Here is a 27,192-nt window from a genome sequence, read left to right as displayed (position 1 = left end):
AATAAATGGAAGAACATTCCATGCTCATGGATAGGAAGAATCAATATTGTGAAAATGGTCATACTGCCCAAAGTAATTTATAGATTCAATGCTGTCTCCATCAAGCTACCATTGACTTTCTTCACAGAATTAGAAAAAACTACTTTAAATTCCATATGGAACCAAAAAAGAGCCTGCATAGCCAAGACAATCCTAAGCAAAAAGAACAAAGCTGGAGGCATCACATTACCTGACTTCAAACTACACTACAAGGCTACAGTAACCAAAACAGCATGGTCCTAGTCCTAATACAGAGATACAAACCAATGGAACAGAACAGAGGCCTCGGAAATAACACCACACATCTACAGCCATCTGATCTTTGACAAACCTGACACAAACAAGAAATAGGGAAAGGATTCCCTAATTAGTAAATGGTGTTGGGAAAACTGGCTAGCCATACGCAGAAAACTGAAACTGGATCCTTCCTTACACCTTATACAAAAATTAAGATGAATTAAAGACTTAAATGTAACACCTAAAACCATAAAAACCCTAGAAGGAAACCTAGGCAATACCATTCAGGACATAGGCATGGGCAAAGATTTCATGAATAAAATACCAAAAGCAATGGCAACAAAAGCCAAAATTGACAAATGGGATCTAATTAAGGAGCTTCTGCACAGCAAAAGAAACTATCATCATAGTGAACAGGCAGCCTACAGAATGGGAGAAAATTTTTGCAATCTATCCATCTGACAAAGGGCTAATATCCAGAATCTATAAAGAACTTAGAACAAATTTACAAGAAAAAAAAAAATCCATCAAAAAGTGGGCAAAGGATACGAACAGATGCTTCTCAAAAGAAGACATTTACACAGCCAACAAACATGAAAAAAAGCTCTTCATCACTGGTCATTAGAGAAATGCAAATCAAAACCACAATGAGATACCATCTCACACCCATTAGAATGGTGATAATTAAAGTCAGGAAACAACAGATGCTGGAGAGGATGTGGAGAAACAGGAATGCTTTTACATTGTGGGTGGGAGTGTAAATTAGTTCAACCATTGTAGAAGACAGTGTGGCGATTCCTCAAGGATCTAGAACCAGAAATGCCATTTGACCCACAATCTCATTACTGGTTATATACCCAAATGATTATAAATCATTCTAGTATAAAGAGACATGCACACGTATGTTTATTGCAGCACTATTCACAATAGCAAAGACTTGGAACCAATCCAAATGCCCATCAATGATAGACTGGATAAAGAAAATATGGCACATATACACCTGGGAATACTATACAGCCATACCAAAGAATGAGTTCATGTCCTTTGCAGGGACATGGATGAAGCTGGAAACCGACACTCTCAGCAAACCAACACAGGAACAGAAAAGCAAATACCTCATCTTCTCACTCATAAGTGGGAGTTGAACAAAGAATACATGGATACAGAGAGGGTAACATCACACACTGGGGCCTGTTGGGGGGAGTGGGGGCCTAGGGGAGGGACAGCATTAGGAGAAATACCTAATGTAGATGACGGGTTGATGGGTGCAGCAAACCACCATGGCACATGTATACCTATGTAACAAACCACGTTCTGCACATGTACCCCAGAACTTAAGGTATAATTAAAAAAAGATACTTCAAAGAAATATAAAAAGCTTTGCATCACTGTAATCAGAACCTTTGCTACTTAAATTCTGTCTATTCCTTGAGAACTCAGCCTTTGTCTAAGAGTGGCAATGTCATCAGAAAGAAAATCAAACTTTTTAAAAAAGTGTTCTTGGTTTGATTGTACAGGTGACCCCCACAACTCAACTCCACCAGCCCATTTAAATAAATTCCCTCTGCAGGTTTTACTATACATTTTTGAAAATGTTATTTTTTGTAGAGACAGGGTCTTACAATGTTTCCCAGGCTGGTTTTGAACTCCTGGACTCAAGCGATTCTCCTGCCTCAGCCTCCCAAAGTGCTGGGATTACAGGCAAGAGCCAACACGACCAGTCCCCTCTGCAGTTTTGGAAATCCTATTTGTAGCCCATGATTGCAGTGTTACCTCTGGTCATAAGATAGTGCCATGGCCCGGATTCCAGCGTCACATCCTGGATAGGCAAAGAGCTGCTTGAGGTCCGACACCTGCCGGACCACGACCACTCCGCTGTCCCCTCCTGTGAGCAGGTACTGTCCATCTCGGCTCAGCTGGATGGCCTGTGAGACAGCAACATTCAGTAGAAATGAGGTTCTAGGAAACTTGCAGGTCCCACTCTGTGTTTGAGTCACTCTCACACTAGCTACTGTAGTACAGGGAGAAGAGAGAGAGATCCTCAGGAGTTTTTAGAAAATCATGAGTTGTAGAATATCTGCCATTTTTCAAAAATCAAATGGACAAAGTTTGGCAATGGTTGAGATTATTTTTGGCTTTGCTTTTTTAAAGACTAAGTAGCAAACTCTTCCAGTTCTACAAATGCTACTAGAATGGTGGTGTGTGTTGTGGACAGGGACCAGTGCTCTTAACGAGAAGCCCTGGCGTCTCTTCATTTGCACTGTGGACATGCTAATAAGCCTGTCAGTCCCAAGACTTGGCAGATGGTGCCGCCTGACCTTACATCCCCTCTAATCCCCTGCTGGGTGCGACTCCGGCCGGAGGGAGGCAGCCAGCAACCTTGGCACCTTCCCTGAGCCTGTTGGATTTTGACAGCAGTTGGGAAGAAGACTTGGTAGAGAGCTACAACTTCCAGGGTGATTAAATCCCAGTTCAGCATTTTCTTGCTCCAGGGCTGACAGCGCTCCAGCCTGTGGTTTAGTCAGCTCTAGGCTGTGCCCCTCTGTCCTTTCCTACTAGCATTGAACAGACAGTACGGGCTCAGAATTTGCTCTTTGATCCTGTAAAATGGGCATCCACAAATGAAAGCCTGCGGGCCAAATGCAGCCCACTGCCTGTTTCGTATAACTGTTTGTTTTAACATGTTTCAGTGCTTGAATTTTTCATGACACATGAATATTTATATGAATTCCAAATCTGAACCCCCATAAACAGGTTTTTTTTTTTGTTTTTGAGGCAGGGTCTTGCTCTGTCACCCAGGCTGGAGTGCAGGGATGCAATCTTGGCTCACTACAAGCTCCACCTCTCAGGTTCAAGTGATTCTCATGCCTCAACCTCCTGAGCAGTTGGGATTACAGGTGCCCACCACAACACCCAGCCAATTTTTGTATTTTTAGTAGAGACAGGGTTTCACCATGTTGGTCAGGCTGGTCTCGAACTCCTGACCTCAAGTGCTCCCCCTCCCCCCCCGCCCGCCGCCCCCGGCCTCCCAAAGTGCTGGGATTACAGACAAGAACCACCACACCTGGCCTTCCATAAATAAAGTTTTACTGCAACATCGCAACACCCATTTGTTTATGACTACTTTCACAGGTAGTTGCAACAGAGAATGTAGAATCCTCAAAGCCTAAAATATTTACTTTCTGTCCATTTATAGAAAAAGTGTGGCAACTCCTAATTATCCCTCCCTACTCCAAAAGCCAATCCTATTACCCCTTCCTCTCCTCCTGCCTGGTACCTCCAAGCCTTGTTTTCTTAGCTTATTAAGATACAAATTTCCTTTCTTTAGTGGATGGCATCGGAGTTTTAAAGCCACTACAAACACCTGTAATCGCATGTCCACCTGGGTGCAGGGGCATACAGATTGTGCTGGCAAGCCAGAAAGAAAAAAACCTAATTTCTGATACATTCGCACTGTTCTACATTCAGTTCTAGTATAGCTGCCTTAAGTCTTCACTCTTTGACATATTTTTTAAAAAATCATAGAAAGGGAAAGACTTTCTTAGCCATTTAATTCACATTCACCCAAATGCCAACTTTTAGTAGTCTCTTAAATACAGCTTATTCTCAAAAACACAAAAACACATCTAGGAAATAAAAACCCATGTGTGGAAGACAGTTGCATATTCTCTAAGTCTCGTTAAGTAAACACAGATATTAAGATATTTTCAAGATGAGCAAAAATCAATATCCTTTTCCCCCATTCATTTCACAAATGGCAATCTCTAGGGGTGTCTGGGAACTGCAATGAAGACGAGGACAAACAACTATTTGCTACACATCTAAAATTCAGCTGATGAAAATCGATTAACCTTATGGTTGTGGTTCACTTGAATTTTATACTTGAAGCTTTTTACTGGATAAGTGTTATACCAAAACAAATTAAAACCATTAATCTTTAATTCTTTGTTCTAGTAAAGAATCTCTAATCCTGCTTCCATCTGAAATTAAGTAAAACCTGGGCTTTAGGGACTATACAGTCATCAGCATTCAAAACATTTTAATGAACCAGATGCCTCCCAAGGTGAAAAAAGATTTCGCTGCCCTCTTTCATGAGAGGCCAAATTCCTCTTGGCAGCAAGAGCCAGGGTAACATTTAGCAAGCAGCACCTGATCTTCCACTCAAATACTGACAGGCCACCTCCATATCCAGGTTGGAGTGTTACTAGAGGCAAACTTCTGGAAACGTGCCCAGAGACACGTTAATCTCATCCCCTGAAATCCTGAGTGCTGTAGACAGCGCCGTGGCTGCACTGGTTTTAAGGAGGTAGTAGCAGGCCACAGCAGTCTGCTGGGGATGACCACATCCTAAAACACAGCCTCAGGAAGGGAAAACAAATGCGTTCCCCTGGGTGAATGGTGGTTCTCCCTTGCTTAGGATAAAATAACTTTGCTGCTCTGTACAGGCTGCCTCCTTAAATATCAGCTGTTCATAAAGACATCTCAACACTGTCTAGTTGATGGACTATGATATGCTGCTAACCAAAATGCCACAGAGCAATCTGGCATCTAAAATAAAAATAGGTGGGAAGCCTTGATTAGTGCAGAGCTTCCCCAGGCTGCTGGCCTGCAGAGTTCTTGGTATTTCACAGAAACATAATTTCTGGTCTGAGCTGATGACTAATTTGTTTCCATGGTGTCCATTCCTTATATGGGCTCAGATTGAGGATGGAGCTGGAGATTCTGCTCTGTAGTGCCTTGGCTTCCCAGCCTGTGGCTGCCTTCCTTGCCTCCCGAGGTAGTGAGCGGTGAAAGTATCAGTCTTTGGAGCTGCGGGCAGGTACTGCTCATTTTAGGCAAGCTCGCTTTAGTCACACAGCTGCCACTTGCAAGCTAGCATGATAAAGTGCAGGAGTGCTGGGAAAAGGCAATGGATTGTTTAAGCCTAAACTCCAGCGGGAAATATTACGGAGGGAAAAAGCGATGGTTACAGGGCAGAGAGGAGAAGCATGTGTGCACGAATGGTCTGCAGAAAGCCTCCCACTGCTGCCTCAAGGAACTTCCCAGAGCCCCTGGTACTAACTGAAATGCCACAGAAATTGCTTCAGTCAGCTGGGGATCTCAAATTATTTTACAGATTTATTAGCGTACCTGACAACATAATCGCAACTCAAAGTGACAGATTATCCACATTATTATTGTAAAGAAAACAGGAAAAGAAAATCCTCTGATGTGTAGTTGGTTTAAATGCAGCATTATGGGAAGGTAGGGAAAAATAAAAGCGAGTTCGAGTGTGTCTGTGTGCATGCCTCGTGGTGGAGGCCGGCAGAATGCAATGGAGAGACCACAGAGAACAGTGGAGACACAAGAAGGAAGCCATCTACCGAATCAAGAAATGAATCCCAGGAGACACAGCAGCAAGGGTCCTTCATTTCCTCATGTAATCTATATGTAGGAGCTTTGTTCCCTGACACCAGTATTTACTTAGGAGAAGGGGGTGATCAGACCAGATCTGGGAAAGTGGGAGAATTTATGTCATCTAAGCTGCCTAGGTCAGGAATAGCAATGAGTTGAATATCCAGAGCTAGCCCAAAGCCAGGGTAGAAGCCCCCGTGACCCTACTCCTGCCTCCAACACGTCCTGGGTCCCCTCATTGTATACAGCTCACGTGCCCTGCCCTCCAGCCTGATTCTGGAAAATGAGGACCACCCCAGCTTTCTTTTACTTTAACCTTCACCAAGGAGTTTGGAGGTAAGAAACAAAGGACCTTGACAAACTAGCCTCTGAAAAGAACAGTTCTTACTCTTTTTCTCAACGTCTGATACTTGTGGAGTCCTATCCTGGAGACGAAGCAAGAGCCCGGAAGGTCCACTGGTGGTGCCATTTCCGGTAGACCCAATGGGAAAAAAATGCCTGCCTAATTCATAATTTGAAGCCCAACTTCCTTAACATGTTTTGGACTTATTCATGATGAAGTCATATCTGAAATTAATAATCCTAAATAGTCATAATCCGTACTGGTCCCACCACCAAGCTATTCAGATGTAAAGAGACTCCAGTTTTAAGTGTCATCTAATGTACTATTTCAGCTTTCATACTCAGAAAACAATGCGCAGTGCGTTTTCTAGAAAAAAAAAAAATGAGCAGTGCCACTGAAAGCCACCCAGGATGATTCAGAAGCCCCTAAGGAAACCTCTTCTATTGAAGGACCAGCCTCAGCTGTGCCGCGTGTATGTGTACTTGGTTTAAATGCAGCCAGCATTATGGGAAGGTAGGGAAAAATAAAAGCGAGTGTAGTGTGTCTGTCTGCCTGCCTCATGGTGGAGGCCGGCAGCTGGCCTCGTCCACCGCTGTGGTGTGCGAAGTGTGTGAGCCTTTTCTGAGTGCTACCTAAAGATTTTTTGTGGAAAAGAGGCCCTCGGCAACCCAAAAATAGAGGTTTCTTTCATGAACCCTTTCCCTCCCCACTTGACACGAGTTGAGGTAAAAGTCGTGAATGCTGAAGAGTCCCCAGGGCACTCACTCTTATGTTATCTTCTGTTTCCATCGTGGCCTGGAGTTTTCCATTCACACTGAATGTACAGAAGAGGCCGTTTTCGTAGAATATGACACAATGACCCTCTCTCGAAGCCTGAATGAGTTTTGGTTTCAGGCAGTTTTCAGGACCCTCCAAGGTCCTCAACAAGTCTCCATTCATGGAATGTATGAGACATGGTCCTTCTGAGAAACAAAAAGCAAAATTATTTAATGAAAACAGACAAATACAATCTGAATCTTGAGCACAGATCAAACAGGATTATAGAACCACACTATAGATGTAGAAAGCCTTTGAAAAACTTCCATCTTACGTGCAAGTTATTTTGCAAAATCTCTTCATGTTTGACAGATCTCACCTTCCTTCCACTCAGGAGAGGAGAGAAGCCAAATCATGTAAGTCCAAGTTCACTTTCCTCAAGAGACAGGAAGTTAGTCTCTGAAATTCATTATGCTAAGAGGCAATACAAACTGGAGGAACTGGGAAACAGGATAAGCTTCCAATTCTAGCATAGCTTCAAGGAGGCTGGGATGCAAACAAACAAGGGCTGTGGGCAGCCACACTCAGACCTCTCCTTGCAGGATACCTTGCAGGAGCCCTGACAGCCACGGCAATGTGGGCCTGTGCAGGGACAGCCAGCTCAAGCAGCCTCTGAGGGCCTTAGCCTTCTTCTCTACAACTGCTCACTACTTTTTACACTGAAAGGGGGTCCCTGGTAGTTCTTCTCAACCTCCAAAAAATTCACACAGGAACCCTTCGGCCACTTTCTTTGGCAACTGAGTGAGTCCACCTCCCTGCTGCCTCCACAGCAAGCAGCAGCATCCACCACTCCCAACACCTGGGTGGACCACCAGGCCAAGGTGCCAGAGGAGGACAGGCAGCTGCTGGGAGCCCACACACAGCCAAGCTTTTTGTTTCTATTGAGTATCTGCTACATGCAAAGCAAAGAAGGAATAAGGAACAAAGATTGCTTGTGCGATGAGCAAGTTCCAAGAGATATCTCAGTCAGATAACGGGGGTCACTGGGGTATATGCCCTGCTACTCCTCTGGCTAAATTACTCATGACCACATGGAATCGTTGCGTTTTCCCCACAATGACTACTGAAAGCTTGCCCTTTTAAAAATAAGGCTTTTAGCTCTTTCTTGACCACTCAGGTAGTTTATAAATTTTTAAAATATCCACGGGCAGTCTTTGCTTTACACAGTTCCAGCATGCATGAATTTCAGTTATCACTCCTTAAATAACACCAGCCCTCCAATAACATAGTTCAGATTTAGGTTGTCACAGTAATTGCATAAAGTATGCACTTTTGTGGCTAGCTCTTCAGTCCACAAATCACTATATAAATAACAGATGTGCATCATCATCATCAGTGACCAATCACATCACTCCTTTCAAAATATGTCGATGACTGCTCACTGCATATCTGATATTCAGGTCACACACAGACAGCAAACTGTGAGCTGTGTTGCTTTTTTGTCTCCCAGTGATAAAGCCATATAATATTTCACAAAAATGGAGAATCAAAAAAGGGTATTGGCCAACAAAGATGAAACTGCAGTAAAGAATGGAAAATGATAAAGCTGAAGGTACAATTTGAATTGAATATAAATGGGGTTATAGAAGAAAGAGCTGCCTGTGGGATGCTGACCCTGCTGAGACACTGTAGATATGCAGCCAGGAAGGGAATGAAGAAACTTATCAGTGTAAGTTAGGGAAGAAGGTGTAACAAAGATGTCCCAGAATTGAAACCAGCAAAAGCCTCACATTAAAGGAATTCTAGGGAATATTTCATGACATTGAAAGCACAAAAGATGAAATGTTAGATGCTGATCCCAACTTAGAGTATGACAGCTCCCCAAGGCATAGAAAAGATGCTAGCTCCTTAACATATATATAACAAGTATATTACATGTATATAACAAGTTCAAACTACTCTTGATATGTTTTTCATAAATAATTATCAATGTGTCAAATGTTTTAAATTACAATGTATTAAGTACATGTGAGTTTTACTACCTTTTTCATGTTATATGTATAACTGAGTATGAGTTTTTAATGTTTTGACAAAATTATTATTAGAGACAGGGTTTTGCTCTGTCACCCAAGCTGGAGTGCAGTGGCATGATCATGGCTCACTACAGCCTTCACCTCCTGCAATCCTCCCACCTCACCTTCCCAAGCAGCTGAGACTACAGGTGTGCACCACCATGCTCAGCTAATTCTTAATTTTTTTGTAGAGGTGGGGGTCTCACTGTGCTGCCAGACTGGTCTCAAACTCCTGGCCTCAAATGATGTTCCCACCTTATCCTCCCAAAATGTTGGGATTACAGGCATGAGCCACCATGCCCATCATGACAAAAATTTTTAAAGACGATGGAACAATTGTAAAATTGACCAATGATTATTCAGATCACTTTGTATGGTTTCAGTTTGCATGCTTGCTTTTACAGTTCCATACTACTGTGCAAAGAAAAGATGACCTGTAATATAATAGGTTCATTTTACAACTCCTGTTGGCTCAGGATGTATGAAATTATTGAGTATAAGGGAAAAATCCAGTGGTTATAGAATTCTTGCTATCATTATTACTATTTCAATGTTTTGACCAAATTTATAAACACAATCCTTTAAATATTTAAAACACCTTGTTAGCCAGACTGTTATACTTTAGGACACAGGTAAGGGGATCCAAATACTCTGTTTCCCCACCAGATAAACCTAAAAGACGTGAGATATAGTACTTTGTTCTGTGTTCAGACCTCAGCTCAGAGCAGAGACAGAGAGATGGATAGACTATTACGATGGGATAAGCAACGAATTGGAAACAGCTCCGTTCCCAGTCAGATCCTGATTTGCTGCGTGTGCTTTTAGCTTGCTTATTATCTTGGGCCTAAATATATGATGCTGTTTCCAGCACAAACCTCCAGGCAAACCAGTTTAAGTATCTTTCTACTCCACTCTCAATGCCATTGTGGCCCCTGCCTCATTAAAACAGACAGGGTCAGGGGCTTCTGTTCAAATGTAAGATGGAACCCGGCCCAGTAACAGCAAAGAAGAATAAACAAATATACAAAGATGTTCCTTGTTCCTGCTTCATGGGAATATGAATATTAATAGGATATGTTTGTAAAAACATCTTAAACTCTTTAGAGCAGTGCTGTGAAACAGAACTTTCTACAGTGATGGAAATGATCTGTGTCTGTGCTGTCCAATGTGGTGGCCACTAGCCATATGTGAGTACTGAGCCCCTGAAATGTGGCTAGTGCCACCAAGAAACCTACATTTTAATTTTATTGAATTTTAAATAATTTAAATAGTTCCATATGACTAATGGCTAGCATAACAGACAGAAGTTTTAGAAAAAAGGTACCAAATCAATCTTTAGTAATTTGTTTCTAGAAGACAGCAAGAAATGCGTCCATTTTGTGAAGGTACCACAGGTTTACCTTGTGAACCACTCAACACCAGGCCCAGCTCAGCACAGACCACAGCACACGTGACCTCATAGTCATGGCCTGTCAAAATGGCCCGAGGAGCAGCAGTCTCACCTGTAGGAAAAGACAGATAAAAAGAACAAATCAATTCAAGTTCATGCAGATTAAATAATCAACAACTTGCTCCTAATTCCCATCATGCCTATTTAATTTATAGTTTGGGAATTTGTCCAGCAATCCTACTTTAGGAGTCGATCCAAGTTATATGCTATAGTTTGATTATGAGGACCACATCCTGCTAGAATGTCAAGTAATCTTTATGTGATTATCAAGCAACAATGGTTGAAAACTCAGGGTTAAATACAACAAAATCTGCATTCCAAAATGCCTCATAAAAAATTAGCCTCTCAATTAGATGTTTTATGGTCAGATGACTGTAAAATTAGGAACCTTGGCTCAATTTACATTTTAAAGAAAGGCCTCGCCCCTCCCTCTTCCCTCCTTATCCTCTGTGGACCGCTGAAACCCATCATAATGAAGACAGTCTGAACTAGACTTCCGCTACCTCCACAAGAATTCTACAGCCCCTCTCTTAAATACCTATTCTCTCTACTAAGCTTATGTATTTTTCTGATATATAAATTTCATGGGTATATTCTCTGTAGTTCATTCAAAGAACCAAAAATAATAATAAAAAAAACACCTAAAAAAACCAAACCCTTACAGATAAGTCTACAGATAGTGACTGAAAATGAGGGGCGGTGGGTGGAGAAGGGGGGACAGAGGAGGAGTATCCAAAAAACGGCAGATGTTGCCGAATACTTTCACAAGTAGAAAGAACAAGTCATACTGTATGTCTGTCCCAGACTAAAAAGAAAAAGTAAGGTTGGTTGGTTGGCTGGTTAATAAGGAACCCACCATGACTAAATAAAATGGTAATGGGCTTGATTTGTTGATTGGTTCATGCGAAGCCACAGGATAAACCGGATTCCATGTATAGCCTGAAGAATACAATTTGAAAACTAAAGGAATCCTCTACTTTTATAGTCTCTAAAGGTGAAGACACAAAAAGTCTTTCCAAGTGGAGAGCAGGATTCTATTAGCATTCTTGATTTCTTGATTTGGATTTGTTTTATAGTATGCTTGATAACTAACACTGTGTAATCCAGAAGAGACAAATGTGCCCACAGAGTAGGTGGCTACCAGCAGCTGTGGAACTCTGTGGAAGAGAACTGCTTGTATCTTAACCCCAGACGGCTGACTATCCTTGGAGCAGTCAGCCACTCAGAGGAAAGATGTCCAGCAGCTCAGAGGAAACCCACTGAAAACCTACTGTACTTGGAATGCTGCCGTCAAAAAACTAACCTGGCTTCCAAAGTGGGGGTTCTCCCAGTAGGTCACTGGGTTATTTGAAATTTTATGCAAAATGTATCTACATGCCTGTTTTTCTAGGTAGCAGGGGAGGAAAACAAGTTTTACTGAATGGACAGACATCCATGACCAAGAAAACGTGAGAGGCTTCTACCCTGAAGAGAGGTCTAGTCTCTGCTTGTAGCCCCACTTCACCTGGAGCCAGCAGTCACTTCAGGTCTAGCCTTCCACACGACAGTTCCAATGCATGTACCAGAGTACATAATACAGGGCCATGTCCCCGCAGTTTCCTTCAAGGCTTTGATGACTGTAGGTAATTCTGAGTGGGACTTAAGTTGAAGGGATGTCACACAGAACTATGCACCACACTGGCAGTGCTGTGTGCAGCCAGCCGCTGGACATGGCCTACAGGTTTAGTGATAAAGGGAGACCGAAAGTGACATATGAAGAGGCAAGGGGATAGGCAGAACAAGGGGCTTCGTTTCATTTGATTCCAAGTTTTGAAACTTCTCTGGGAGGCAAACCTACCTTAATTAGAAAGTTTTCTTGACATTTCCCAAGCCACAAAGAATTTGTCACAAGAGCAAGTTTGTTTCTTACAAAGTCCAGAAATTTGGGAAAATTTTAAAGAAATACAGCAAATAATGTAAGTCAATCTGAACTACTTAAGCTTCTGTTAGGATCCACAAATTTTAGGAATAAGTATACTGTTTTAAAAAATTATTGGCCAGGTGCGGTGGCTCATGCCTATAATCCCAGCACTTTGGGAGGCCAAGGCGGGCAGATCACCTGAGATTAGGAGTTTGAGACCAGTCTGGCCAACATGGTGAAACCCTGCCTCTACTAAAAATACAAAAAATTAGTTCGGTGTGGTGGTGTGCGCCTCTAATCCCAGTTACTCGGGAGGCTGAGGTAGGAGAATCGCTTGAACCTGGGAGGTAGAGGTTGCAGTGAGCTGAGATTGTGCCACTGCACTCCAGCCTGGGTGACAGAGCAAGAGTCCATCTCAAAAAAATAATAAAATAAGAAGTTATCAATACTTTAGCCCTGATTCTTGGTTTCCCTTTTCCCCAGAAGGCTGTACATTCCACAAAAATACCATACAATGTTGTTTCTGAAATTACTGCCTAATTAGATCCACCGGCAACTTTTTTTTTTTTTTTTTTTTCTGAAGCCATGAATATCAGTAACCAAGAACAGACTAATAAATATCTTTCCTTGGGTTATACTGTTTTTTTTTTTTTTTTTTTTTACCAGCAATTAAAATCATTATGATCTAAGGGAATATATTTTTGGTGTAATTGTTGGTTTTTTTTGTTATTGTTGTTTTTGTAAGTTACCATTTCATGGATGGTGAAATTTGTGTTTTAACTTGAATTGTCTTGGAATTCTCCAGTGAAAAGTGAAGGTTTGAAGGAAAACTGATGTCAAATGAAGGCATTCTAAGTATAAGACAAAGTAAACAAAGGACAGATAGATACTGGTGGTCCCAGAGGACAACGTCACTTAAGTACATCAGTGCTAACTTTTTGTTTTCTCAGGAGCGTGGTGGAAGAAGGGAGAGGATTGCTGTCAATTTTCTTTCTTTCTTTGATGTAAAAGAGTTGAAATACTGAGAGTTTTCTATGACTATAAAGTTAAGAGTTTAGGAAACCTCGTGATTAACCCCAGAAGGTGGGTCAAGATGCAAGCATTATTATTTTTTTCTTTGTAAACTCGTAAGATTTTTATCATTATGCTTTGCTTACAAAATACTAGTTTCCAGTAATCCAAACTTTATTAAATCATTTTTCACTCCACAAATCAGAACACACACACATGCAGAGTAATTTCAAAACTGAAAAAGAATTTCTTCTTTCCCTAGGGCCTGATCTCTAAATAAGGAACTGTTCAGTGCTAGGACTTTGGCTTCAAAGTTTGGCAAAATGTTTGCTAATCCCGGAAGCAGGTTAGACAGTTCAGGAAATACAAAAAAAAAGAAAAAAAAGAGAGAGAGAAAGAAAACCAAATTAAAAGCATAAGGGTAGACTTATGATCATTAGGTTCTCAGGTAACTGGTTTCACAGTCACTGGATTTCCAGTAAAAAAGACAGTGCTACTTAACTTTCCTCACCTATAGGAAATGTACATTACTGGCCTCTATAAACCCACATACAACAATATAAGGAGAGATATCATGTCATTCCTCTAAGAAAAGCTGTTTCCAATCTTCTTTAAAGATTGTATTCCCTTTATTATCTGCTGTACAGATTAAGCATTCTTTACATTTTCTCCTTATCAAAAAGTACATTCAAAATAAATACCTACTACTTGATTCTTATAAGTTTTATAATAAAGAGCTTGAAATAGTTACACTTCAGTATAGCAAATATATGATATGGGATTTAAATCAAACAGATCAAAACTGTTTAAGTTCAATGGACATTTTGGGAACCACTTGTAATGAAATTACTGAGGGTAGCAGAGATAATCGGAGGCAGAGCAGAGGCTTTACATGTGGCTCACAGAATCTTTTTATGTCTCTGTAGTTACACTGTATACATCATCCTAGATCACAGCAGAGCCCAAGTGACGACATCCCACAGAAAGGAAAGGCAAAATCCCTCCATATCTATGTACATTTCTGTTTGGAAAGCCTAGAAACAAAATCTTGGAACCATATAACTCATTCTCACTGCAGTATTCTCAGAAATCTGCCCCTCCCAACTACTTGTCAGTCCACGTAGATTTTAATACCCAGGGAGAAATAATCAGCTCAAACAAGATGATTCTGGCCATATATTACTTTTCAAAGATGCCAAAGCTATCAATAATCTCTCATTGCAGTCTCTAAACCAAATGAACAGCAAAAAAAAAAAAAAAAAAAAAAGTCTTCTCAAAAATATCAAGTTAATTCTTTCGATAAAAATTTGCAATAGTTAAGGGATACAAAAAGTCTTTACCTTTGCTTTCTGAGATAGTAGGATCTACCAAAGGCTAGACCATAAAGCAGAACAGATTCCCTTAAGAACCTTTTAAAGTCTTACTGCTTGAAAAATTGTCATGGCCTTCAATAATGCTGAGACAAAAATTTATCTTGCTGCTAGTTTAAGGGACCACACTTCAAACTCTTCTTAAAGAAAAATAAAAAGAGAAAGAGGACAGACTTCTAGGACTGCTTTGAAAAGCTTGAGCAATTACTTCAAAGGAAAGGGTGTCTTTGTCCAGAGAGCAGGTTTATGACTACTGATGCAAATCCTAACCAAAGGCTGAAAAGGATACTGAGTGCATCTTTATGGTTGGCCTTAAAGGAAGATGAACAAGTCAAATGAGATTAAAGACAGCCCAAATTCTGCTGCAAATACCAGGGCACATCAGGTTTTACAGAGGCACTTCTCTCAGTACATAATACTAGATATCAATACCAACTTACAGAGACAATTATAACAACCTAACTTGCATTCAAGCAACACAAGCTCTCTATAAACTTAGCAATTATACTGGACTTATGTTTTAAAACATTGGGTGAAATATGTTAACACCACTAGGCAGAATAGCAAATGCTTTTATTAGTTGTGTTTCTCTGGTGCCCTCACAACATTAAGTATATTTATCAAACAGACTGCGAACCACTTAAAATTACACCTGAAGGAAAAGAAGAGGAAAGAGGAATTTCTCTAGTATCTTGCTTATAAATATCCAGTGAGAAGAATATTTCATAAGGTCTATATCCATTAGGGAAAAGAGGTGACAATCCAGGTAAAAATAGATCCGACATGTATTTCTGGCAAACTTGTAGTTACTTTTTAAAAAGTGAATAAAGTTCTTGGTGTTTTGGCGTCATCTCCTTACTCTTATGAAAATTAGATCACTTTGAAATGCAGTATAAAGTTTTCACTTGTAGGTTAAATATGTTGTTGTTAGCACAGTGAATTCTCTTCATTCCATTTTCTCAATACCATCTATTATGAATGAAGTGGGATTAAACATTTTCCTATTCTTAGTTTTATAAAACCAAAATTATTTCTTCCAATTAATACTTAGTTTAGATGACTCCTGGCTGGGCCAGAAAATAACATATCCCATTTGTTCACCCATTCATTCCTTCTTCACGCCTTCATTCACTTAATAATATTTATTGAGTTTGTATTCTTAATATGTGTGAGGTACTACGGAAATCAGGAAAGGAGTAAAACATGGCCTTTTATTTAAAAATAACTTGATTTTAAAGGATCATTGGATCTGGTTTTGTCAACAGTACTATAAGCCTGCAAATTATAATTATAAATATCTATGCTTGTAAAGGTCAACATAATAGTACTGAAGTCCATACCACTTGTAACAACTAATTTTGAATGCAAAATCAATATTTAACAATAATTAACATGCTTAAAGACCACCAATATAATTTTCCTCATTAGTAAAAATGTATCACCTGAACTTTTATAGAGGAAAATCAAAATATAAAACCTGGCTTTATTAAAAAAAAAGTAATAATTTCAATAGAAAACAAATTAAGAAATAAAATATATTTGTTTAAAAAGCCCAAATACATAATGAACTTATTAGGCATATATATTATAGATAAAAAACAAAAATATATTATACAATATATGCCAGTCATTTCCTAAAGATGGATACCTCTATTTTACATGTGCCTTTTGTACCATTTAGTTACAATTGATTACTACAAAACATTCATGTGAAAACTGAATACTAAGCTTTCTCATGTGGCTCACCATAATGGTAAATCAAGAAAGGAAATGGCTTTGCTAACGTGGAAGTGAGGTTAAATATTTTTTAAACCTTTTCCATTAATTTCCTAGTTTTACAATGGAAATTATACTGCATTTTAATTATGCTTAGAAAAACGACTTGAAATCTGTTCTATACATTTCATCTTCAAACCTTTTCCCTTGCCCTATTCATCATGGTCTCTTTGGTGAAAAATCATAATTTGATTAGACATATAGACTACAGATGACAAGCCATAGCTGCATTTAGAGTACAACCACCATCAGACAGGAAATTTTAGTACCATCTTCTTGTAAATAATATTAGAAGTATTAATGCAAGACAAGATAATGTTGGTACAAAGAAAACGGTAAGTCCTTGGTATGTAACATTTCTCCTCCTCTCTCTCTGATACATAATAAATGACTGTAACATGGGAATCACCCTCTAAGACCATGGTTGACCCTTGAACAACACAGGTTTGAACGATATGGGTCTACTCATATGTGGATTTTCTTCTGCCTCTGCCATTTGAGACAGCAAGACCAGCCCTCTGCTTCCTCAGTCTACTCAGTGTGAAAGACAACCAGGATGAAGACCTTTATGATGATCTACTTCTACTTAATGCATAGTAAATATATTTTCTCCTTATGATTTTCTTAATAACATTTTCTTTTCTCTAGTTTATTATAAGAACACAGTATATGATACATATAACATACAAAATATATGTTATCCAACTTTATGTTATCAGTAAGGCTTCCAAGTCAACAGTAAGCTATCAGTAGTTAAGTTTCTGGGGAGTCAAAAGTTGTATGCATGTTTCTGACTGTGTGGAGGGTTGGCACCCCTGACTCCTGTGTTGTTCAAAAGTCAACTGTACATTAGAAAATGGATTTATATGAGTGTGTACCTACAATTGTATACTTAAAATATACCCCTTAAATGTGTATTTGAAAAATACAAAATCCTACCATGACATGTATTGTCATAAGAACTCAGTATAATGCAGTTGTCTTTTTGTGTCTCTTGCAAAGACTAAGAATGCTTTAGTGATAGGATTGCATCAAATTCTCTATAGCTGATATTCTAATTAAGTGTATAGTTTAGATAACTCTGACCTAGACTGCCTGAGTTTAAATCTAGGCTCCAGCACTTGCTAGCTACGTGAGATTCCTTGGGCAAGTTTCCATAATTCTAGTAAGAAGATCCTAAAAGCGTCAAGGCCCAGGGCAGAAAGTAAAGGCATGTTTATAATTTCTCCATGCCTCATCTATAAGTCAAGGATAATAACAGTAGATACCACACAGCGCTACTGTGAAGATTAATGAATTAATATGTAAAGCGCTCAGGATGGTGCCTGGCATGTAGTGAGCACCCATTAGTATCATCTGTAAGTAGTAGTAGCAGCACGCCAGGCATGGTGGCTCATGTCTGTAATCCCAGCACTTTGGGAGGCCGAGACGGGTGGATCATGAGGTCAGGAGATCGAGACCATCCTGGCCAACATGGTGAAATCCTCTCTCTATAAAAATACAAAAAAATCATCTGGGCGTGGTGGCGCCTGCATGTAGTCCCAACTACTCAGGAGGCTGAGGCAGGAGAATCGCTTGAACCTGGGAGGCGGAGGTTGCAGTGAGCCAAGATCCTGCCACTGCACTCCAGCCTGGTGACAGAGCAAGACTCTGTCTCTTTAAAAAAAAAAAAAAAAAAAGTAGTAGTAGTAGCAACAGAATGATCCCTTTTTTCACTCTCTGTTATAAACACTCCTTTCATTGAAAGTATAATATCTGATCCTATGCTGCATAAAAGCTAATTAGAGATGGTTCTCTCCTTGATAATTCATATAAATTCTAATACAGCTACTAATATCTGGCAGCCTAGAGGCTAAGAGTGGGGAGTTAAGGTACAGTACAGTAATTAGGTGCATTCCCCAAATTAAAATATCTTTTTTTTTTTTTTGACAGGGTCTCACTCTGTTACCCAGGCTGGAGTGCAATGGTGCAACCACAGATCGCTGCAGCCTAGACCTCCCTGGGCTGAGGTGATCCTCCCACTTCAGCCTCCCGAGTAGCTGGGACTACAGGCACCACACCCAGCTAATTTTTTTTACTTCTTGTAGAGACAGCATCTCCCTATGTTGCCCATGCTGGTTTTGAACTCTTGGGCTCAAACAATACCCTTGTCTTGGCCTCCCAAAATGCTAGGATTACAGGCATGAGCCACTGTGCCTGGCCTGAAGTATTTTTATTGTCTCTGATTATCAAGGTATTACATGCTCATTGTAAAACATTCAGATACTTTAGTAAATTATAATGAAGAAAATGAAAAATTGCTTCCAAATTCACTACTTATAAATAAATGTTGCTAATATTTGTCTTGTGATCATTTCATACTTTTTCTATGCATATATGTACATAGAATACAAAGGTATACGCATACAGGCATAGGTACTTATGTTATACATGTAGCTTGGTGATCTTTTACACTTAGCAGTACAAAGAGTATATCCCTCCATGTCAATATTACAAATTTATGTATCTTTGTTAATGCTTGTGCAGGACTTCATTACATGAACATATCATTACTATACTTAACTAATGTGCTTCTTTTTTCCTACTTGCTTGAGATTTCATTTGTTGTCTTCCCATGGAGCGGCTTGGTCTTTGGTTCTAGGTAAGCTATGGCTACTGTAGCTGCATATGAGTGTCTGGTAACATAAACATGGTAAAATTCTACCCCCAAAAAAGAAAACAGGTAGAAAATTTCCTGAAATGAAATCTTACTCAGATTTGTTGAAATGCAACATTGAGTCTGATTTTTATGAATATAAGTTAAAACTGAAAGTTGGTTTTATCTGTTTATCCTAAATACCCAAATTATTTAAAATACATTCTCCTTAACATTTTAACCTTCTTTTGTTAAAAAATACTTAAGTAAGGGACTCTGAAAACTATAGAGGAATTTCATATCTTTAGCTGTTAAACACTCCTGACCCCACTCACCCCAAGGAAATAAGGCAATCTCTCAGTTGTGCAAAGTTACAAGCTACAAGAATGAAAGCTTAAAAAGCTCAACAGTCATGTAGCCTTAAGCCACAAAAGGCATTAACAATTCAGAGAATTTTTTTCCTATATAAAAAAACTTCAAATCCAAAATCTGAGGTCTTATCAAACACATTCATTTTCTCACTTGAATGTGAAAAAAATTACTTTAAAAAAATTAGCAGATAAATGATATGTAATGATATATAATGACTGTTAAAAGATCAAGAAAATCAATTTTTAAAAATTTGTTAACACTTACAAACTTCTGCTCTGTAAAGCCATATAAATGAGCATAGCACATAAAAATTGAGGTAACTAGAAAAAATAGGGTTTAACTGTTGCTTTGTAAAAAAAAATCAGATTTAAATATTGAATTTCATATAAAAATGGTTATCTTTTCATAAATTATCAGTAATATCTAGAGTAAAATGTGAGTTACATAGGCACAAAGCTGCCGTAGAATTTCTCTTATGAAATGAGCGTTTTTGCAAGGTAGTAAAGTCAGTCTACTATGTTGTTCCAGGAAGCCTTAATTAAGTGTATCCTTGGTAGTTCTACCAATAATGTCATGGACTCCCCTTCCCCCACACAGATTCTGCAATATTTTAAAAGCAGAAGAATCCTACATTTAGTTGACTAGAAGGAATTTTTACTTTCTTAGACTAATTCCAACTATTGTTTGAAATTAAATTTCCCATATGAGCATAAAGTGTCAAGAAAACTTTCTTTGGCATGGCACTATTAAAACGGTCTACATATGAAGATACTCAGTTTCAATCTGAGGGCATAAATCATCAGTTCTTCTGTTCTCATATTTATATGGCTATAACCGATGGGCTGAATGGTACAGTCATTTTTCCCTGCAACCAAACAAGGTAAATAAATGTGATATATTGGCATATCACCCCGCCACTCTGCATATGGTGCACATTAAGGTTGTATTCATTTGCCATATGAATATAATTCCTTTTTACCACATCTACTATTAGTTACAAGCAGTAAATACAGAGTTGTTTTGCTGGAACTTGAGGGCCTGCATTACATCATGGAGCACTAAACATCCTGGACCTTCTGGAGAATTTCATAGACATACTTTTAATGTCACCTGAACTTGAACACTGCCAACATACCATTTGAAAACGCTTCTTGATAAATGCTTCAAGGAAAAAATTAAAATACAGGGTGGTTGTAGTGTGACAGTACATTCTAAATGCAGGTCCAGAAGGGAAGGTCTTGATGAGACACACACAAGAACTCTTGCTCCTGACAAAGGATCAGATCAAGAGTCATACCCAGGTATAAAATGATTTCTTGTTCCAAGCATTACCTTCTTATTCAGAATCTAGTGAACATAAGGAACTTAAATTTAAAATACCATCCAAATAACTTCCTCAACTGTAACTTATTGAAGAGCTGTGATCAAGAAGCTAGCAGTTTATTTCTGAAGAGCTGTGATCAAGAAACTAACAGTTTATTTCATCACAAACTGTGGTACTTTGTTTCATTAGGCAAATACTGTGCTTACTTTTTCCTTACACAAAATATTTATTGTACAGTTGCAAATCCAGGTTAGGGTGGGGTAAAAGGAGGAGTAAAGTGATTGCTTTTTAAGAACTCACATGGTTCAACACAAATGTACACACCTTGACATCTGTGACCCTTAAATAATATATCACACGCAATTAAAAACAAAGTACACCTGTCTTAACCAAGTACCAATTTTCATGTTTCCCAACATTAAGTCCCCAAATGCATCCAGCAGATGGTGCTCTAGGACACCTACTTACAGAGAGTAATATTGTTTTTATTACATCCACCTATATTTTGGCAAGACAAAGAATAAGAATTTATTAGTAGCTTCAGTAAAACATACTAGGCTTCACAATAAAAAGGACGTAATTCCTAAATATGCGTACAAAAATATGCATACACATAAGCACATGTGCACAGAGGCAGCCAGTAAATAATTCACACCTGGACATGTTATGATACTACTTTTCTTACAGACTTGATGAGTAGTCTATGTGTATCAGTAGTATTTATAGTCACATGGCAAGATCATTCTAAATTCATTAAAAAAAATTTAGAATGCCTTAAAGTTAGAATTCATTTTTAATTATAGCAGGAATGTCTCATTAGGGTGATACTAGTAAAATTAACAACAGTAGGATTTATGGTAATGACTTAAGTGATTGATGAGCGTATAACAAAATGAAGTTTTAGACAGAGAAAAAGCAGGGCAGCTATGGCATACAGTACTTTAAAAAACAGCTCTGTGGTCTGTTAGTGCTAGCCTTATGGTTAATAAAACCTTCTTTCTAATTAATGGTGCTGAAATATTCTTAAAGAACAGAATCTTGTTGTTATGAAGAAAAGTTTTTTTTTTTTCAGTAGACGCCAATCCCATAAAGGAAAAAGCTGACATAGATTAGCATGTCTGATTGCAATGAGGAAAAGAAAAAAAATGCCACCTTTCAATCAAATCAAAACCAGAATGCGAGAATGGAAAATGCAAGTATTACTGAAATACTACACACACAAATCTATGCAACACCCTCACAGTCAGCAACCATTTGCTTCTGAAGCTGATCTAATGTAGCTTTAAAAGATATTATTCAGATATCTAAAAATACCTAGTAAACATGTAATTTTTAAAATCCAAGTTTATGAATATAAAATAGTGAATAAATAACAACTGTTTTGTATATATTCATCTTGCTTATCTAAATAAGATCGTGTGAAAGTTTGAAGTATTTATCAATGGAATGCACTAGGGAACATTTTCTCCAAAATTTGAAAATGTGCAGTCTGGAGAGCATTATTCTGAAGGCCAAATAACTATCTCAGGAAAAGAACTTTGGTGACAAGGCTCAGTCCTAAAACACAGAGTACTAGGACAAGGAGAGAGAGATGCCATGCTTTCATGTACAAAACATCTTTCAGTGAAATATTCTTGGTTAATTTCATTTTTTAAATCCCTAATTAAATGGAATCCTGTATTAATTTTTCTTCTCATTGAGAAAACTGCATTTTACAGGAGATAACTATTACAAAACAATAGAGTCAAAGATGAAAAACTATCTGGTATACAGGAAAATAAGCCTTTTGCTATGTAGTATAGGCAGGTTTCATAAAACATTTACACTTTTTAAAGCCACAAATTATAGTATTTATAGGTTTTACACTTGATCTTAGCCAAAAGGCCAAGAAGTGATGTATTTATACGTTTTATCCAGTTTGAGCTAGCCCGATTTTGCCAAAGCAGTATGTATATTAATATTAGATAATATATTTTTTAAACATTCTCATACAGCTATCAACTTTACATATAACATCAATATTAGATTTGGAAAAACCGGTGTATGTAGGCTTATGACCCTAGAAAGTAAAATGACTACGTATTCTCATTATTTTTTAAATAAAAAAAACCCTGAAACAGACCTATAAAGTGCAGAAAAAGCAATAACCTGGTTTTCTTTTATGTATTTTCCCTTCAAGAAAGAAAAAGTCTACAATAAAAAATGTAAAGTTGAGGTACTAATGTGCATTTATAGAACATATTGCAATTATATGTATATACACGCTTCAGCACTTCTTAAAGGTCATTTACATTGTATCTAAGAGGTACAATATAGGAATACGCATAACCTAAAACCCTTCATCTGAAAAGCTCTGACTTCAGCAGCTGCATCGTGGAACCATCAATGAGCCAGAGGCTTATAAAATCCGAACCAGCTTGCATGAAACTGTTTGAAACAGTTTATACACGGTAACAATGTCTTTGTTTTTGTCAGTCATTTTCTTTTGAAAAGCGTAGACTGCATTTTCCATTTTTCTATTCTAATGTGTGTAAATTCTCATTATAAGAAAAAGTGCCTATTTGTCTTTCTCCTGGATTCATCTTTCAAAGCTGAAGCAAAATTAAATCGGGGCATCAGACATTATACAGGGGCTTGAAAGGATAAGGTTCACTTTGAGAAAGGTAATTTAATTCAGTCATGATACATTACAATTTTCTAAAATTTTTATTAGATGTGCTGTTATATTATTCTTTTATTGTTTTTCTTTTCATTGCTAGCATTACTAGGAGGTAATGTCCACCATACTGCAGACAATGAGAGGGTACAGATGAAGTACACTATGAAAAATATAACATTATAATATTTACTTAATGCCAACAAGATGGTGTTTTGTGGTGATTTATTTGCTCTAATCATACTGTGCTTCTGATAACACCTTAACTCAGTTCTGTTGTTGCTTTCATTTTACAGACAAGACAGAAGGACCACAGCAACGCTTGGAACTTAGATTTTTTACTACAAACCCCAGGATTTGTTCAGTCCTACTTAATTCATTTTTTAAAGGTCATGCATGTAAAAACAATCTCTAGGTTGAGTTACAAAGTATTTAAACATACGAAAATATATTTAAATGTATACATATATCATGATATATATCATACTTTCTTCTCAAAAAGCTGAAAATTCGTAACTTTAAGGTATACTTCAATTTCTGAAATGCAATAGCAATTACATACAAGTGTAGCTAATAAGTCTTTTAGCTGCTGCTTAGAATACACATTGGTAATGATGGTGTATAACATACAGAACATGATTAAGTAAAATAAAACGAGAAACCAAGAACCCAAATATCTATGTGTGTTTAGATTTCTATATGTGCATGAAATATCTTACATTTTTAAGGCAAGGAAAAGTTCTTAAATATTTTGAGATAAATAGCAAAATGGTAGATTTATTATCTATTTTAAGTCTACGTTTGCCTGAGATGAGTGAATCTTGGTAACTGGATTTACAGAAACAGGAAAAATGAAATTGAAAGTAGTCACTTATTCTAAGAGGCCAGAAAGGAAGAAGGACCAGAATATTGTGTTCATGATGAAAAGAACATGGTACTTTTCAAAAGAATATGAAAAACAAAATCCCTGAAATTTACATCTTTATAATTTCTATTGTAATCATATAGAGATGTCTGTATAAATGTGAAATGCATGTACACCTACTCCCTGACATATACAGACACTACAATTTCATCACAAAGTCTATATTATCAATAGCATCACAGCCTTAAAATTATTTCTCATATCCTATTTGCATAGGAAATTATCCCTTTTTTGATTAAAATAGGAAATATCTATTAGATGTTCATTGAATAAAAACTGTGTTTACCTACATCAAAGTCTATAATGTACATAATAAGAAACAGCTTTGAAAAATACTTCACATATACTTCTTTTAACACTATACTAGCATTTGACTAAATGTTTTGAAAAAAAGATTCATTTTCATACAAATATTATACATTTAAGCAAAGCTTTGAGAAGGCAATCCAAAATATGATGGCCTTAAACATATTTAGACCATTTCACAATCTGGGGTGGAGTGACAGAGCAAGGACCGAGTATTCAGGTAAAGTCATCAGGAAGAACGTGATCCTTCCTTAACCAAACACATTGCAACTTGCTTTAAATTAAGAAACTGTAAATATTTAAGAGCAGTTAAAATGCTCTACCTTCTGAAGTAAAAATCTAAAGCTATTCTTGCAGGAATTCTACAGTGTTGTCATAATCATTTTAATTAAATTCTCATTTTTCAGGTGGTCCCTTTAATTGTTTTTTCCTACTTCTTAATGTGTTTTTCTAAAGCCATTTCTTTTCTGCAGCTGTGTGCGATTGGTTTTAATGGTGGCTGCTTCCTTTTTTGCCTTCTGTGAATTACAATTTTAAATGGTTACACATTTTTTGTTTTACTGCCTTCAGCATAGTTTCATAAAGATGTTTAAGGCTGCTGGTGAACATTTTCATTTCCCATCTGAAAAACCAAGAGCCAATTTGAGTATTCCATATTGGCCTTTTATGACCTGTTTTATCTTTTAAATACGTAAATGAAAGCATAATTTTATAAAGACTAGTTTGTTTCTATGAAATTATAATTTTTATTTTGTTCTTTTAAAATATGAATTCAATAAACAAGGTAATATGTGATTGCTCTTTTATGCTGTATCTTCATGAATAAAAAATTATTTTATTTGGTGACAGCTATTTTCAATGAACTAGAATTTTTGGATCATGAGAATAGCCTATAATATGAAACATAAGATTTCATGCTTGGATTTTAATTATCAGTGGTCACAAAATGTTGATAATGAGGCTATCTGGATCATTCTTAAATTATAACTAATAAATTAAAAATACTTGATAATTCTGTTTCACTTTTACCATAACAAAAAGGTAACTTTACTGCAAAATGTTAACTCTCTACATTCTTGTAAAAGTTTACTTTAAAAATGAATCGTACTTACTGCCTGGGTTATCTCCAATCCCACTGCATTTTCCATTCCAATACCACAGCAAAAGAGTTGCATCACGTGACCCTGAGAGAATGTAGCAATTTCCCCCAATATATGAATCTGAACGAGCGAGGCAAGTGACGACATCCCAATGGCCAAACACCACTTGGATCAATTTTCCTGTAATGCAAAACAATTTTCTTTAAAATTGCTATTAAAAAAACAAAAATTCTAGTGAACAGACAACTTGTAAAACAACAAAGCTATATGAACTCTGATTGTCATAGTTCAGATTTTATAATAATTTGACATGGTCCAACCTAACAGTTTTCTTTGCATGCTAACAAGAACAACAAATAAACTGAAAAGTGCTAACATTTTTGAAAGGCATATGTTAAAACTATTTCAGCAAATAATACTTGAGGATCATGGCACTGTATCATTACAAATGGCTTCTATATATTACAAATGAATCATGTTTACTAATTAAAGCAGGCCCAGGAGAACCCTTTTGGAACCATTTTAACACTTTCTTGGTTACTCTATATGATTCAAAATAAAACTCAGTTGCCTTTCTGTAAAAATACTTATAATTTAGATGTCACTAATAAAAACCTGTCTCTGAATTACTGAAGATTTAACATATTTCTTGTTTTAAGTGATCTATACAAAGACAATATAAGTCATCAGGCTTATATGGAAATTATGATGAAAGAACTAATATATTGTGATTGCAATTTCAGCCAGGTGATTCTTTGTCTTAATTGTCTGATGAAAATTCCTTGAGGGTGCAATCAAGATGGTAATGATTGGGGACAATGGAGAGAAACCCAGTAAACTTACTATAAGCCTTCAAACACAGAACAGTTGTTCATGTAAAGGTGTCAGAAAAAAAGTAAAGCCCTCACCCTTTAAGAATCTTTGTTTAACCAGGTATGGTGGTAATAATTCACACAAACTTGTCTAAAGAATTAAGTATCTATGACACACCCCATTCCATCTTTAGAGTTTCCAGCTAACATATTTGTTTTGACATGTCTACAGAGTCTACAGATAAATGCTATACAATGTCTACCCTTAATATTCAGCATGGCTTTTTTAAAAATAAGTTTTTATATTTTGATTATAAAATATAATTTCGATGTTCAAGGAAAAAAAGGCTACTAAGCTGAAAATTAAATATGCCTAAATAGTTTATGTATTTAACTTGGAATACACTGTAAACTTCTTAAACGGTTAAGGTCTCAAGTACTGGCATATCCAGTGTATTTAACTTTCCAAGATAACAAATATAATATTTACATTAAATTTTTAAAATTGTTGATTTTAATAAACCTAAGGCTTATTATGAAGGCTGAAAATTTAGAAATAAAATTCTGAAATATTATCTAAATCAGATGGAAAAGTCAAATACATGTTTTCATTCATGAGTGGCAGTCTTGCATAGAGCCTACTTCTAATAAATTTAAAATCAGATTCATTTCAATCTCAAGTTGCAAAACTAATACAGTACTTTTTTTCTCCTG

At 37.4% G+C, this 27,192-nt stretch overlaps 1 protein-coding gene across 1 annotated transcript in view; it reads right to left on the bottom strand.

The window, feature by feature from the left end:
- The window catches only part of LRBA (LPS-responsive vesicle trafficking, beach and anchor containing), a 785,611-nt gene that overhangs the window by 11,236 nt on the left and 747,183 nt on the right, over positions 1-27,192 (bottom strand). The window contains exons 53-56 of the mRNA XM_011956584.1: positions 25,682-25,846; positions 10,242-10,343; positions 6,779-6,975; positions 2,050-2,201 (exon numbers count right to left, since the gene is read on the bottom strand). Coding sequence (XP_011811974.1) covers positions 2,050-2,201; positions 6,779-6,975; positions 10,242-10,343; positions 25,682-25,846 — 616 coding nt within the window. The remainder of the gene's footprint in view (positions 1-2,049; positions 2,202-6,778; positions 6,976-10,241; positions 10,344-25,681; positions 25,847-27,192) is intronic.

This window comes from Colobus angolensis, unplaced genomic scaffold (assembly GCF_000951035.1).
Source record: "Colobus angolensis palliatus isolate OR3802 unplaced genomic scaffold, Cang.pa_1.0 Scaffold111, whole genome shotgun sequence".
NCBI lineage: Eukaryota > Metazoa > Chordata > Mammalia > Primates > Cercopithecidae > Colobus > Colobus angolensis.
This window is presented reverse-complemented; position numbering and strand designations above follow the sequence as displayed.